A 17,084-nucleotide genomic window follows, 5' to 3' on the forward strand; every position below is an offset into this window, starting at 1 on the left:
CTCTTGCAACGAAGAAAGGATACGAGGTTGTGTTGGCCTGGGTTCCTGGACATGTTGGCATTCGTGGTAACGAAAGGGCGGACCTGCTGGCCAGGAACGCTGTAAAGAAAGAATTGTCCAGATCCTTTGTGCCATATACAGACATGAAGCGGAAGGTGAACACCTACGTTAAGGATCTATGGCAAGAGGAGTGGAACACCCAGACGGACAACAAGCTCTTCCAGATCCGTCCAGACCTAAAAGAGACCCTCCCTTCGGGGGTGAAGAACAGAAAGGAGGAGTCTGTGCTGTGCAGACTGCGTGTGGGGCACACTTTTTTTTACTCATTCTTACTTGTTGAAGGGGGAAGAGGCCCCTCGATGCATTCCCTGTGACGAGCCTCTCAACGTGAAACACGTGCTCCTTGACTGTTGGGATCTGCATGACGTTAGATGCAGACATTACACGGCGGTTTCTTTGAAGACTTTGTTTCGTGATGTCCCTCCGTGGGCGCTGATGGACTTCTTAAAAGAAGTGAACCTTTTTAACCAGATTTGAAGGTTTTAAACTATGGAAGTTTTTTTTTTTAACTTTGGAGTGGAAAGTTTGAAGTGGTGACTCGTTTTAAATGGTTCTTTTTTGTTTGTTTTTTTATCGTTGTAGTAGTTATTGACGCGGCGATAGCCTTGAAATGGCCTTAGTGGTCGGCGAGGCTCTAAGCACCATAATTTCATTTCATTTACAGAGACGTGGCTGAAAACTAGTGGCGATGAAAGCAAATGTGCTGACTTAGTTCCGCCAGGCTACAAGCTGAGGTCCTTCCCTCGTGCAACACGGGGTGGGGGACTTGCTGTCCTCTACCGCGACCATCTCCCCGTCACCGTCACCTCCACCTTCCCCTTCACTCTCACTTCCTGTGAGCTGATTCAGTTCACACTGACAGCACCCCAACACATCCACTTCTTCTGTCTGTACAGACCACCGCCAAGCAAACAGAACAAACTTCTGAACTCTACATTTCTGACAGAGCTGCCAGACCTGCTCGACTACTGCAACCTCCTACGAGGGAAGTCAGTGGTGGTCGGCGACTTCAATGTGCACTATGACGTGCCCGCCGATCCACTTACCTCCAAGGTGCTGGACATTGTGTCGAGGTTCGACTTCACACAGGGTGTGCAGGAGGCTACCTACTACAGAAGCGGCCACATCCTTGACTGGGTTCTGCACCGAGAGGCTGATCAACTCGTCCATTCTTGCCGGGTCAACCACATGGTCTCCTCTGACCATGCCGCTGTTCTCTGCAGGCTTAAAGTGTCCCGCCCCAAGAGGCAGCCTGTCTACCGCACAGTGCGGGACATCAAGGCCATTGACAGGGGCTCCTTCAAGGCTGACGTCCAGGACATGCTGGATGACCTTGGACCCGACCTCTCCGCCCAACAGCTGGATGATGGCCTTCGCGGACTGCTGGACAGACATGCTCCAGCTACAGAGAAGCGTGTGCCTTCAGGCCACACGTCCCCGTGGTACGCAGCTGTCAGCGACATCCTGCGTGACGCCAAGAAAGAGCGCCGTCGTGCGAAACAGTTAGTCACTGATATTGTTCAGAATGCCAAAGAAGAGTACTGGAGCTCAAAGATCAAAGCCAGTACATCTGTCAAAAACTTATTCTTAACCAGTAACCGTCTCCTCGGCAGGAGCAGAGACTTCATCCTGCCAACTGACATTCCTCCAAATGACCTCTCTGATGCTTTCGCTGATTTTTTCACTACCAAGATAAAGACAATTAGAGATGAGCTCGAAACATTTAGCCAGTCTGTACCCGATCCTTTCTTTGCTGACAAACCCCACTCTTCCTCATCTTTCAATAGTTTTCGTCCTGTCACAGAGGAAGAAGTTAAGCAAGTCATTATAAAATCTAGCCCCAAAACATGTGCACTTGACCCAATCCCCACATCCCTTTTGGTTGAATGTGTTGATGTGCTCCTCCCAGCCTTGACCTCTATCATCAACAACTCTCTTCAGTCAGGCACTTTCCCAGATGTGTACAAAAAAGCCATTGTAACACCACTGCTCAAGAAGCCGACTCTCGATGTAAACACCCTCAAAAACTATCGTCCTGTCAGCAATCTCTCTTTTCTTTCCAAGGTCACAGAAAAGATTGTCCTCCTCCAGCTCTCTGAATATCTGCATCACAACAACCTGTTTCCTGTCTCACAGTCTGCCTACCGCCCTTCCCACAGCACTGAAACAGCTCTACTCAAAGTTATGAACGACCTTCTGCTGTCTGTAGATACTGGTAAACTTTCTGTCCTCACCCTCTTAGATCTCTCAGCGGCATTCGATACAATCGATCACAACATCCTCGTTAATCGTCTTTCTCATTCATTTGGCGTTTCTGACACAACACTGAAATGGTTTTCATCTTATCTGTCCAATAGAACCCAGACTGTCGTTACTAACAAAAACCTTTCTCAACCTTCTCTTCTGGAATTCGGAGTCCCCCAGGGATCAGTTTTGGGACCCGTGCTCTTCATTTTGTACACAAAGCCACTTGGTACCATCACAGCTCAGCACAACGTCCAAAGCCAATCTTTTGCCGATGACACACAATTATATGACTCATGTACACCTGACCAGATCAATAACACCATTAACAACATTCAAGAATGCATTACTGACATCAAGCATTGGATGACAGTAAATAAACTAAAACAAAATGATGACAAGACTGAAGTCCTCCTGATTCACTCACAGAACAAACCATTACCTGACTCTACTCCCTCCTCTATGTCTGTTGGTAACACAAACATTCAGTTCTCATCTGCTACAAGAAATCTAGGGGTAACTTTTTCTGACACTCTCTCCATGGAAAAACACGTGGCCAGCATCTGTCGCTCTGCTTACCATGAACTCAGGAAAATCAGTAGCATTCGCCATCTTCTCACTTCTGATGCAACCAAAAATCTCGTCTGTTCTCTCGTTCTGTCTAAATTTGATTACTGTAACTCCTTACTCTCTGCCATTCCTCAGTACCTCCTAGACAAACTTCAAAAGGTTCAAAATTCAGCAGCACGACTGATATTCGGAGTCAGAAAACACGAACACGTACAGCCAATCCTCCAACAGCTTCACTGGCTCCCAATCTCTGCAAGAATACAACATAAAACATCCACTCTTTACTTCAACTCTCTCACTGATCCCTACTTTCCTGTCTATCTTTCTGATCTCCTTCATGTCTATACCCCTGCCAGACAACTCCGCTCTTCTTCAGACAATAGAACCTTCACTGTTCCTCGAATCAAAACAAAGACTTATGGCAAGCGATCTTTTTCTCACTTTGCGACAACTGTTTGGAACCAGCTTCCACTCACAACTCGTTACTCTGAAACCCCCCTCACAGTTTAAAACTGCCCTGAAGACACACCTGTTCAGACAGTCATACAATGTTGTATGAAATTGAAATGAAATAGAGGTGTGTGGTTGTGTTGTGTTGTGTGTGTGTGTGGGGGGGGGGGGGCGGACGGGGAGCGGGGGGAACGAGAGGGGAGAGGTGGTGGCGGGTGTTTGCACGCCCACACGCGCGAGCTTGTGTCTGTGTGTTGCGGGTGTGCGGGTGGGTGAGTTGGTGTGTGTGTGGGTGTGTGTGTGTTGTGTGTTTTCTAATGTATAAATATGTATGTGAGAGATTTTTTTTTTTAACACGAACTGTTTTATGAAGTAATGTTGTAGTTTGTTTACTCAGTTGTCCATCGGTTGTGCTTTTGTTGTTGTTGATGAGTTGTGTGTGTGTGTGTGTGTGTGTGTGTGTGTGTGTGTGTGCTAGTGTATGTGGGCGGGGTGGAGGTGTGAGTGGGATTTTTTTTTTTTTTGTTTGTTTTTTTTGGGTTTTTTTTACAATACGTACATTTTTACATTTTCAGGTTTAATTTCTTAAATGAAATGATGTACATACGTTTTTACTAGAAATGTTTGATGAATATTGCTTTATCATGTGATGTTGTAGCCTGTGTTTTTCAATTGTTTGTCATTCGTGTGTGTGTGTGTGTGTGTGTGTGAACATTTGTTTCATGTTTCTAGTTTTGATCTGTGTGTGTAATGTGGGGTGTTTCTTCAGGGAAATGCTTAGCAGGAACTTTTATTTTATTTTATTATATATATATATATATATATATATATATATATATATATATATATATATATATTTATGTAATGTCGCAGTAGTTTGCATATGCGATTGTTGATCTGTGTTCGTGTGTGTACTGTGCCTGTAGGTGTGTGTATGTGTGTGTGTCACTGAGTGAGTGCGTGAGTAATGTGTTTGGGTATGCGGCTTGTGTTCGTTGGTGCATGTGTGCGTGTGTGCGCGCGCGCGCGTGTGTACGTGTATGTGTGTGTGTGTCTGCGCACGTTGTGTATTTTGTGTGTTTGTATGTATGTATGTATGTATGTATGTATGTGCCTACGTATACATGCATGCTTATACGTGCTTGTGTTCTTTCAATTTCAATTGTCTATTTTTTTTTAATACCTGTTGCATTTCTTGATTTAATCAACTGACATGACCTATTTTAATTGTTCTCTCTCGCCTATGTTTCAAATTATATGCATATGTTTGTGTGGGGATGTTTGAGTGAATGTTTTTAGTGCTATTGTAAAGCGCATAGAGCAAGAATATGCGCTATAGCAAGAAGTCTTAACAAATAAAATAAATACTACACACACACACACACACACACACACACACACACACACACACACAAACACAGAGAGAGAGAGAGAGAGAGAGAGAGAGAGAGAGAGACTGGGACAGACAGACAACAAACGGCTCTCACCTCCATCAACTGAACGTCATATTTGACCCAAGGGAACTTGGTCTGCAAAGCCAGTAGTTCTGTCCGGGTGACCTTCCCCGCAATATCACTCAAAGCTTTGTCCAGCAGTGAAACAGGCATTCTCACGATTCTGACCACTGGTCCTCTCTTCCCTCTCAGTACAGGCGACTGTAAATACCAGGTTTCTTCTGTGGAAGGTTAGAACCTTTCCACTCGGCACAGGCGGCCTGGTGATGAAAACGCTGAATACAAAATTTTATTATTCAGCAATTTTTCAGATGTGCCTGATGTATGATACATTTTCAAATTGCTTCCCAACAAATCAAAGAGAAACTAATACGCTCATGTGTGGGATGATCATTTTACATAATCTCTTGTATTACTCATCTCTCACGTGGCAATATGGTGAATAATGATTCACACAAGTTGCAAACTGCATCCTGTGTAAAACCAGTAGGAAATATTCCGACACATGACAAAAGATATTGCAAATTTACTCTCGAATCACGTAGTTTTTCCTGCCGAACAAATGGCACACAGGGCCTAGACACACACACACACACACACACACACACACAACCACTCTCATATGAATGGTACGGGTCTAAGCCATTCACAAAGCTGTTTATTGATGTATGCACATCTTGCCTCAACGTCAAACTTGTCACGATCCTTCCTATTTTCCTTTGCTTTTCTATTTTACACTTGTTAATCGATCTAGAGCACGAGATGCTCGAGCAAGAGGGATCGTCGAATCAACAAAAGTGTGCTCACAACCTCCAGGCCTGACAATGGAAGTTGGCGCAGTGACACATGCATTCCAGTGGTTGTCATCTATTCATACGCCTGAAAACCAGCATGCCACGATTCTAACGGATTCGATGAACATCATGCAAAAAAAACTGAAAGTGGAAGCCACGAGTGGCATGAGGCAATGCGCAACTTTTTGATTCAAAAACATACGTGGTCATACTGCCCGGGACGTGCAGGTGTTAAGGGAAATGGGCGACCTGACAGACTTGCTGGTAACGCAACAACAACGAGCGGTCTAATGATAATAACAATAAAATGCAGGCTTATTTTGCACAGACAAAGTTACATAAGAATATATAAATCAACACAGGCACCACCACAGTCTCAAATCACACAAGCCCAAATCACAGCGAAGCAAAGCACATCACATTCAGATTCACCACAGTCAAAAATAAACACCAAAGAACCAGGCATCACACGCATTAAAATCATCACAAATGTATACAAATCAACACAAAGAGCACATCCAGCAGAAAGATCACAGCAAGCAAATGCAGATGGAAAAAGTTTCAGTGAGAAAAGTACAGTTTGAAAAGATTTGTTTTGAGTGTACTTTTGAATGTTGGTGTTGGGGTGTAACGGAGGTGTGAGGGTAATGAATTCCGCTGTTTAGGTGCAAAAAAAAAAAAAAAAAAAGAAAGAAAGAAAAGGAACGTTCACAGAAAGTTTTTGTACGAATCTTTGGAATTAGATAGATTGCACTTGTCATCTGAAGAACGGAGTTTTCTGGATTGTGAATGGGACTGAGAGTTTGTATTGTATTCGTGCTTGAATGGGGAGCCAGTGAAGAGGTGACGTGTTGACGTTTCTTAGCTTTGAGAGTGAGTCGTGCTGCAGAGTTTTGAACTTTTTGGAGTTTGTCGACACAGTGTTTGCGACAGCCAGCAAGAAGAACATTTCCATAATCAAATCCAGACAGAACAAAAGAACAAACCAAAGTCTTTGTGGTTTTTGTGGTTAGATATTGGCGAATGGAGCTGATCTGACGGAGTACTGCATATGCTGACCTATAAATGTGGTTGATGTGTATGTCAAGTGTCATGTCATCTGAAAGCATGAACCCTAAATTGCGTACAGATGCTGAGAAGGGTATGTCTGGGGTTCCTACCAGGATAGATGAAGGCTTAGTCAAAAAAAGAGCGCTTTGAGTGAATGAAAAGTGCCTCTGTTTTATTATCATTTTGTGATTATCCATGATTTGACATCTATGATGTGTGACTGTAAAGTCTGTATGGTTTGACCTAATTCTGTAGGGTTACTTGTTCCATAAAGCTGTGTGTCATCTGCTAAAGATTGATTGGAAACAAAGTGACTTTGAATGAGTGTATGAAGAGGTTTGGTGTACATGATGAAGAGTATAGGACCTAAGACAGAACCCTGTGGAACTCGAAACAAAACAGACGCAGGTTGTGATGAGTGATTTTTTTTTTTTTTTTCCCGGACTTTCTTGGGTCGACCAACGTTTTATTTTGTATATAAATTTAATATGACAATTGAAAATAGATGGAAAAAAATACATGAAAAGATTTTTTTTACAAATCTGAATACAGTCGACATTAACAATAAACATAACTAAGTTATTTGCTTGTGTTTTTTGCTTGTTTTTCTTTTTTAAATGAATAAACGCATATATTGGGAAAAGAGAAAAGACAAATCTGACAAAAACATAGTACCAATAGGAAAATAAAACAAAAACAAACAACAACATTAAAAAAAAAACTAAAAAAAACACACCATATAATTGATATACACATATAACATTCTAAGTAAAAACAACTGAGAATGTTTGAATAAGTCAACAGCAACAACAACAACAACAACACAAAAAACAGAAAAAAGGAATAGATGTCCATATCCCTACATATCAACTTGCACCATTTTTTCAACATTTAACTTAGTTGTGTTATATTTCCATACATGGTTTGAAATATTGTTTTTAGTGATGAGTGATTATTGATAATGACTGTCTGGATGCAACTTGAAAGATAGCTTTTGACCCAAGAGAGAGTTAATCCTGAAACCCCATAGTAGTAGTGAAGGATGTGCAACAAAAGTGTGTGGTCTATTAGTAATATAGATAATATGATAAATAAATAGATAAATAACCACACTGAGTGCCGTAATAGGTAAACTGAAGTAAATATGACCACCTTCACTTGCAAATTGACTTTGATCGAAAACTACAAAACAGATATGCATGAAATTAAGATTCCGGCAAGTAAATACCACGAAATACTCAAGGTATCAAAGATTTATTTACCAATATTTTTCAAGACAACTGATAAAACTGTTTATGTTCAGTTTACAAGAATGCTCAATTTACTATCATAAATGGCAATGCAAAATAAACCAAATGACGTTTCTGTGCTGGAAATAACTTGAAATAAGAGCAAGATATATTTTCCTACTGTCTGTCGTCCGGTTACATTCGTCATGTAATATTCTTCTTTGTGCAGATACATAAATGCGCCAAAACAGTTTCGTGAGCATAAAGCCGACTAGTTGCGTATATATCCGACATAGGCTCCTACAACGAAATCCATCAAAGTAAAAAAAAATAAAATTAATTAATTAAAAATTTTAAAAAAACGCCGGCTTCAGTGAACACACAGACACGCGAGCACGTAAGAGCGCGCGTGCGCACACGCACACATTGCACACACACGCACGCACACACACACACGCGCGCGCGCGCGCGCGAAGCACAAAAAGTAGTACAGTGGGTATTCAAAATGAACTGAGTACAACGAAGGAGATGGGTAACTTTATCTTTCACACTTCGATGAGCAAGGCTATGACGATAAACTACATATCTTTCACACTTCGATGAGCAAGGCTATGACGTTAAACTACATATCTTTCACACTTCGATGAGCAAGGCAATGACGATAAACTACATATCTTTCACACAGGCTTCGCTAAGCAAGGCTATGACGATAAACAACAGGAACAAATGTTCGGGTAAATCCGACGCGGAAACCAACATCATGATGCAATTCATATAACGATGAGTGAGCACAGAAGCCTTTACGAATCAAATTTTATCCCGCCTATCTTTTGATAAGATTTCAGTGTTGTTCCATAGCAAAACCGATATATATTATCTCCACCTTTCATCCCCTCAGTCTATCTCCACTCTGTGTGTGACTGACATGGTGAACGACCACGCCTATTATGAAACCACTCATTCCATCTTTGAGGGGAAACTGTGGACACGAGGGAGAAAACAGTGGACACTATTGTCACTGAAAACAAATCAGTTTCCTTTCCGACAATGCCTTTCCACTTTCACATGATCTCTTAGACCGAACTAGCCAGAAAACAACAACTGTGACATGGATCAGACGTACTGTTCTTTGTTTTAGCCTACATCAAAATCAAATTGAAACATTACGAGATAAGCAACACACTGGACACTCTGAGTTGAAAAAAAGGTTCATAAATGCGAGCACTTTACCTTGAACACAGTCAGTTCAGAAACCAACAGCCAGCAACAGCGCGGTCTACGAAGAAAAAGAAACAACCTACATTTGCTGCGTGCGGGAATGGTGAGAGAACAAGTTTTGACTCACAAACGTTGTGTGCATTCCTGAACACGATTTCGACGTGTGTGTGTGTGTGTGTGTGTCAGTGTGTGTGTGTGTGTGTTTCCGAGGGCATACTTTTGCCGACCCCCTCGACAGGCCTTGTATTGAAAAGAGACTCTCTCCCTCTCTCTTTCTCTCCCCTGCGCGAACGAGTCAATATATATATGCCGGCTGTATGAGTGATAAAATGCAGGCGCGCAGTGCATAAATATCAATGCCTGTGTACATGTTTATGTGTGTCTGTGTCTGGGCGTGTCGTGTTCGCTGCACTGAGCTGAATTGCTCACGCGCACTCTAGAAATAACCTGGAAACTGTCGACACTCACACTGAGAACTGAATAACTACGAGGGTCATTCAATAAATAAGGTGAATTTTTCGGTATAAGGACTTCTAATACAGATAGAAGCTTACTTTTTTTTAAATTTTTTTTGTTTTACTTCTTTTTCACATGGATTTAATTTGTTTTGCAGATTAAAAAAAAATTTGAGAGTTTTGGCGATTAACAAAGATGGCCGACCAAGAAGCATGCTCCAGGATTGAACAGCGGTCAGATATCAAGTTTTTGGTTGCTGAAGGGTGCAAACCAGTTGAAATTCATTGGAGAATGTCAACTGTGTATGGTGCCACATGTTTCAGCCGAAAAAATGTCTACAAGTGGGCTAAATTGTTTAAAGAAGGACGGAGCAGTGTTGAGGATGAAGACAGGCCTGGAAAGCCTACAGAAGTGAGGTCTCCTGAGGTGATCGAATCAGTCAATGACCTCATTCAGTCTGACAGAAGGGTGACAGTGGATGACATTGCAAGGACTTTGAGCTTATCTGTTGGGACAGCACACAAAACTGTCCATGATGACCTTGGCTACTCGAAGGTCAGCTGCCGGTGGGTGCCAAAGATGCAAGGCCTCACACAGCAGCCCGAACGGTGCAGACCATCAACGAGCTGGGCTGGGAACTGTTCCCTCATCCCCCCTTACAGCCCAGACCTTGCCCCTTCAGACTTTCACCTGTTTGGTCCCTTGAAAGCGTTCACGAGAGGCACCAAGTTTGAAAGTGACGATGAAGTCAAAAGTGTTGTGAGCGACTGGCTGAGACATCAGTCCAAAGATTTTTACGCTGAGGGAATACGGAAGCTTGTGCACAGATGGGAAAAGTGTGTGACAGTGCTGGGAGACTACGTTGAAAAAAAAGGGAAAAAAAGTAAGCTTCTACCTGTATTAGAAGTCCTTATACCGAAAAATTCACCTTATTTATTGAATGACCCTCGTATAAACCAGCATTTCTTAACGGCGTCGTTGTGTGCGCTCGGCTTCAGATTGCATACGTGCCCATTTGTTGAATGTTTCAGGTCTCTTTTCTTTGAATGTATTCATTTACTTTTGCTTTGTGTGCTTATCTTTGATTGATATGCCTACTTTCGACTGAAAAAAACGTGCATCTCCTTGACATGATAACTTTCCAGAATGTCAATAAAAAATATTTTCAATGTCTCTCTCTCTGTCTCCTCTCGATCCCGCCCCATGCGTCTCAGTTCTGCAAGTTGAGTAGCCATCATAGCCATTATATAGTAAACTGACATGCATATATATGTGGTAGCCACGATCAACAGTTTTCTCTCTCAGTCGTGTGTGAAATCGAAATCACGCTGTCGAGCACAGAGAGAGAACGTCAGCGCATGCATGTCAGTGTTTTGTTTCCCTGTTTTTGAACACTGTATCGTGAACCCGGTTTCGAACTCAGTGGGAAGTATTGTCCATGCTGGATCAGTTGTACTGCTTCACATGAATATAACCACCCCCAAAAGCGGAGTATGGCTGCCTACGTAGCGGGGTAAAAACGGTTGTACACATTAAAGCCCACTCGCGTGTATACAAGTGAACGTGGGAGTTGCAGCCCACGCACGCAGAAGAAGAAGAATAACCAATCCAGAGATTTCCTGATTATTCAAAGATAAATCTTACCAGTTTTCTCAGTTTGGCGGAAAACCAGTACGTACAGTAGTCAGTCAGTGTAATTTTGTCGCTGGGTTGTTTTCAGCTGAGTTGAACAGACAGCATCTGTCACTTGAACTTCAGGTATAAGTCAGTGAAATATTCTATTGATAAAAAAAGATTACTTTGATGTAAACACTTTCAACATATTCAGAACTGAAATCCAAAATGTAAGCACTACATTTAGTTTTCATTACTGTACCTATCCGGTTTAACCATTTACGGTAAACATTTGCATGAACGGATTTGTGATTTTCTAAACTGATGTTGTGGATAATCAAGGCACTATAAATCAAAACATGGGGCTATACAACTTCGAAGGCTAACTTACACAGAATCGAGGATGTGGTGATTTCGTTTTCGTGAAAGAATTTGGAAGGTTTTGACTGAAATAGAAAATCAGAATTCAGGCAGGCCTAACCATTTTCAGAGGGACAAATTGATTAAGAGGGTGTTAAAATTTTGGTCTTTTTACTTATTCACCTATATCAAATTGTAGATTTATGCTTAACACATCGGGTCAGTACCCCCGTGGGGATGCCAGGGGTCTTTCAGTATAAACAGCATCCCCGCCTTCTGGAAATTCGTTGCTAGAAATTTCCTCTTTTCTATCACTCGTTTTGTTTCTGCCTTTTTTCTTCCTTCACTGTTGTCTCCTTTTTCCGCCTTCCCAGTCCATTCCCCTGTCTTTTTTTAAGCAAGCCTTGACACTTTTTTCTCTTTTCCGCGGTCTGTGATGAACTATCTGCGCTGTTTTGTTCTGGCGATTTGGTAGTGAGATGTAAACACTTGGATGGGCACTAGCTGCCCATTCTGCAGTGTTATTTGCCAATATGATCTTTTTAATGTATTTTTTGTGTGGATTTTAAGTATTGTTGTTGTTGTTGTTTTCCTGTTTTACGATTTTTTGTAATATGGGGATGATGATAAATTAAGCGGAATGGCTGACGTCCTCAGCACGGCCTAGTCTTATTTGTCATAAGGAGTTAAATGGTTGGGATACAGTGTCATGAACTGTTTTGTGGGTTGGTTTTAGTGTTGTTGTTGTTGTTTTTTTGTGTGTGTTTTTTTGTTTTTTGTTTTTTTTGTAGATGTGACAGGTTTGAAACGCTAAGTCTGTCCTCATTCAACACGTTGAGGTCTGGTCTGAGCTTCAGCTGTCCATATGCAACCTCTTCTCCCAAAGGCACATCTGAAGGAATCCGACCAGAACACCGGGAGCAGGAGAAGAAGAAAGACCCACCTGTGAGGATTGCGGTGGTGAACTGTCTCTCAGTTACAAAGAAGGAACCTCTGAAGGACAACCCCGCTGACGCCTCACAAGCAGACGTCCTCACTGGAGCCGAATCATGACAGAAACATGACTTAACCCTTTCACCGCCAGTCAATTTAGAGTGCAAAATTCCCTTGTGGCATTCACACAGAAAAGACAGTGGCTAAGAATAGCTGGGGATTCCCCCTGCAATGTATAGAAAATATGGCCTATCCTACCACCGAGCATTAAGAGCAGTATGTTCATGGATAACGGACCAATGAATGGTCACCTTTCAGTGTCGTGGGTCCTCTACCACGCCTGTGCATTAATGCGAGCTTGGCGGTGAAAGGGTTAAGTTAAACGAAGTCTTTCGAGATGGCTATACTGCTTAAACTATGAAGGGAAAGATAGAGATAGTGATCGAGGAGGTGTCTTGATACTGGTATCATCCACTGACGTACGAGAGTTGCAAACCCGAGGAGTTACAACCTAACACATGTGATCTCTTTTGGATCAAGGTCAAGATTATATTGGTTCACTTTATAGAACTCGGACTACAAGCCCACGCTACTTCGATCGACTGCCCACAACAGTCTTAAGAAGATACCAGATAATGCCCATATTTGGCGCCGGAGAAGATTTTAACCCGACTGGACAACCGAGATACTGAAGCTACAAATACAATAAGCTGCACTGAGTAAAGAACTCGCATATGTATAATGCCCATCTCGAACATATCATTGATAAACCCACAAGGATAACAAGACAGCAGCTAACGTAATGGACATGTTCTTCACCAACAACTCGACATTGATAAACAGTACCGACACTATTCCTGGCATTGGGGACCATGAAATTCTCATGATCAAATCAAATGTATGTCACCCCTTTTTTTGATTGATTATTTCTTTTATTGATAGTATCGTTGTTATTTAAGAAACACGGTGTGAGGAAACGTCCTACAATATTATATGAAAACCGACGCTGAAGCACTGAAGAACAGAATCACATAACATCTACCATAATTTGAAGGTAAAATCAACGAAATTACAGTCAACGGGGCATCAGTGGGAGAGCTTTAAAAACCTTTTCTCTAATCTCATCGAAGATCACATGCCAGCAAAAACGTTTTACAGTGAGCAGAACATCGAGTCATGGGTCACATTTAAGATCCGCAATCTTCATTTTTTAAAAAGACACCTACAGAATACGTAGAATAAATCCAAAACAGCCAAAAAAAATCAGCACGTAGAAGGTTCACAAAGCAAGAGTGACAGTGCAGAAGATCCAACGCCAGACATACTGGAATTACATCAACCAGATCACATACCCACCAAATGATGAAGATACTCCAGGTTCAGGCAGTAACCAGATAAGATTCTGGAATTAAATCAAAGCCCTGAGACAAAAACGTTACTGGAGTATTCCCTCAAGAACAGCAGGGCAAACTATTCATCAGCAAAGTTTAAGACCAACAACTTGAATGTCAGTACAAATCAGTCTTTACGGAAGATGCTGTAAGAATCCTCTAACAGAGTGGCGAAACTTACCTGCAAATGGACGATATCATTGTCAGCGAAGGACTTTGCAAACTTCTTAGAAACACCAACCCTCACAAAACCTCAGAGTACAGATGGGATACGAACCAAATTCCTACAGTAGTGCGCTCAAGAACCAACACCCTTCTTGCCTCACTTATTCAACAAAACATTAAGTGATGGGACAGTACCTGTGGACTGGAAGAATGCCAGTGTGACAGCTATGTTCAAGAAAGGAAGCAGAAATGTAGCAGCAAACTATCGTCCAGTTTTCCTTACCTTACCAGCTTATGCTGCAAGCTTCAAGAGGACATACTGGCCAGCAATATCATGCGCTACGTCAACGCCCACATCATGACTGTTGCTCAACATGGCTTCATGGCAAAAAGAAGCTGTGAAACCCAGCTTCTGGCACATGCACAAGAACTAACCAGCAGTCTAGATAAAGGAAGACAGACCGATCTAGTGATCTTAGATTTCTCCAAGGCCTCTGATCGTGTACCTCATAAACGTCTTTTCCAGAAACTGGATCATTACAGTATCCGTGGAAATGTACTCAGATGGATTGAAGCCTTCATAACTGGTAGAACGCAGCTAGTAGTCTTGGATGGAGAATCATAAGAAAAGGTACCTGCCATGAGTGGGTTCCGCACAGGACAGTTCTGGGACCGCTTCTGTTCCTTTTTTTTCATCAACGATCTCGCAGAAATCCTCCACTCCAAATTACGACTGTTTGCTGATGACTGCACTGTTTACAAGGAAATCAACAACAGCAAGGATTGCAGTCTCCTACAGAGTGACTCAACACCTTGTCACAGTGGGGAATGGAGTTTCATCCACAAAAATACAATGTGTTGTCCTGTAGCAGATCAAAGAAGCCAGCCCTCTTTGGTTACCGACTGGAAGGGTTTACACATGAGCGCTCAACCAGCTCCAAGTACCTTGTGGTCGACATCACTACGACCTGAACTTGAAGATCCATGTGGACCGAATTACTAGAAATTCGAAAGGCCAACAGCATGTTAGGCTCCTTTAGAAAGAACCTGAAGAGTAGCAATAAGAAGACCAAAGCCGATGTATATTGTACACTTTTAGAGCAAATATGGAATAATGCAGCTCAGTATGGAATCCTAGCTCACACAGCTGATCAGATCCACCAGATCGAGCAAGTTCAAAGAAGAGCTGCACATGATGTTACTGGCAATTTCAAATATGACAGAAGTGTGACAGCTATGCTTTATAACCTGAAATGTAACACTCTTGAAAGCATAAAAACAAAAGCACAGTCAGTTTTGCTCTGCAAGATCATCAGTAACCTGGTCGACATCCAGCCAACTCAGCATGTCAGCTTTTACCCTAGCATAACATGGTCAAGTCATACATATATAAACTCTTTCACGTGTCAGCGAGAACAAATGTTTTCGAATACAGCTTTTTTTCCTCACATCATCCCAGCTTGGAATCCTCTTCCAGCTGAGGCTCCCTCCTTGATATCCTTCAAGAGGGAGCTCTCTTTCCTTTTCGCTTGCAGTAACCTAGGGCCTCTAGCTCAAGTAGGATCTATGATGGTTAGAGCTGTGCTGGTTGGGGTTTATCCTCATGGACTGCAACAGCAGCCAGATTGGTCTAACTGGAGATCTATAGATGAGTCAGCATAGTTCTTATATCTGTTTTTTGTTGTTGTTGTTGTTGTTGTTGTTTTGTTTTTGTTTTGTTTTTTTGTTTTTGTTTTTTTCATTATTTTGGTTTTTAGATAGTGTAGCATTCACTGATATTGTGTAACAATAGTTTATTATCATCTAATTTTTATTCTCGTTTATTTCTCCTCCATTAGTTCTTTTTTTCTTCTTCTTTTTTTATTTGCACAACGGAATGCTGGATGTGTAAGGGTTAAAGTAACTGTACATCATCAAGACTGAAGATTGACCAACCAAGCAGACACCAAGTAGCTGTTAATGGACAGATGCAATCCATGTTCAGTCTAAACAACTAAAGTCAATATACACAAAGAAAAGGGAGATGGACTACACAAATGGGATGCCCATGCATCAACCAGCAGTGCTGACTGTGAAATGTGATAAATACTCTCACATTTGTGAAGCTGATGCACACTTATCACTGTAGTCCCATTTTTATGAGCTTGTAGCACACTCGGCTTAAAATGGAGAAAAGATATTTCCAAGACTATATATAATTATGCAGCACACTGTGAAGGTTGGGTAATATTTCCTTCTTCTGTGCAAAGATGACATCTATTGCAAACATGCCTACCCCACCCCACACACAGACAGAGGAAAGACAGACATATAATATATACATAGATCACGAAAAACAGTAAAAGAAAAATAAAAAGTAAGAAAGACTTGGAGAGAAAAAGATACATGCAAGCAGGCAAACATTGCTTTTCAAAACTGGGTAACATACACAATATTTCAATCCCAACAGCAGTTTATTTTGTCCTTTTTTTCTCGGTGTACTGCAAACATAACACCAATAAAGAGGAAAATGTGTCATAAAACTTGAAACACAAAATGATACTTCAAGATGAAATGTATTCTTGGCTGTTCATTAACACAAACAAATAAGGCATAATCTAAAATGTGAAATAGAATAAATACCAACAGTCTGTCATTGCTATTTTCTTTTCTCCTTCTCACACACACATGCATTCTCTCTCTCTCTTTCTCTCTCTCTCTTTCATACAAACACACTTTAAAATTCAGCAATTAATGAAAATGACAAATAAACATCATTTAAGATGTAAAATCATAAACGAAAAAATGAAGCAGAATACTAAAAGAATGAACTGACTTTAGAATCAAACAAAAGAATTAGCTCTAGATTACTTTCTAAAGTTATACCATACACATACAATTCCATGAAACATTTCAAAGCGTTGCAGTTTTATTCATTTTACAAATTCTGCCCTATTTCATGATAAAGCATTGACACGATTATCATATTCAACACATGAAAGGACTTTGCACAACAAACCATGATCATGCTTTCTGTGACAGAGATTTTTTGCAGTGTTATCATATGGAAAAGTTCTGATTAAATTTTGATTCATGCGAATATAATGAAAATGGCAC

General features: G+C 41.4%; 1 protein-coding gene across 1 annotated transcript in view; it reads right to left on the bottom strand.

Annotated features, from left to right (window-relative positions):
* LOC143282478 (long-chain fatty acid transport protein 2-like) overlaps positions 1-9,291 on the bottom strand; it is a 31,324-nt gene extending 22,033 nt beyond the window's left edge. The window contains exons 1-2 of the mRNA XM_076588131.1: positions 9,082-9,291; positions 4,812-5,053 (exon numbers count right to left, since the gene is read on the bottom strand). Of these exons, the coding sequence (XP_076444246.1) occupies positions 4,812-4,931 (120 nt within the window). The 5' untranslated portion in view covers positions 4,932-5,053; positions 9,082-9,291. The remainder of the gene's footprint in view (positions 1-4,811; positions 5,054-9,081) is intronic.
* Positions 9,292-17,084: the final 7,793 nt, after the last annotated feature.

This window comes from Babylonia areolata, chromosome 5, assembly GCF_041734735.1.
Source record: "Babylonia areolata isolate BAREFJ2019XMU chromosome 5, ASM4173473v1, whole genome shotgun sequence".
NCBI lineage: Eukaryota > Metazoa > Mollusca > Gastropoda > Neogastropoda > Buccinidae > Babylonia > Babylonia areolata.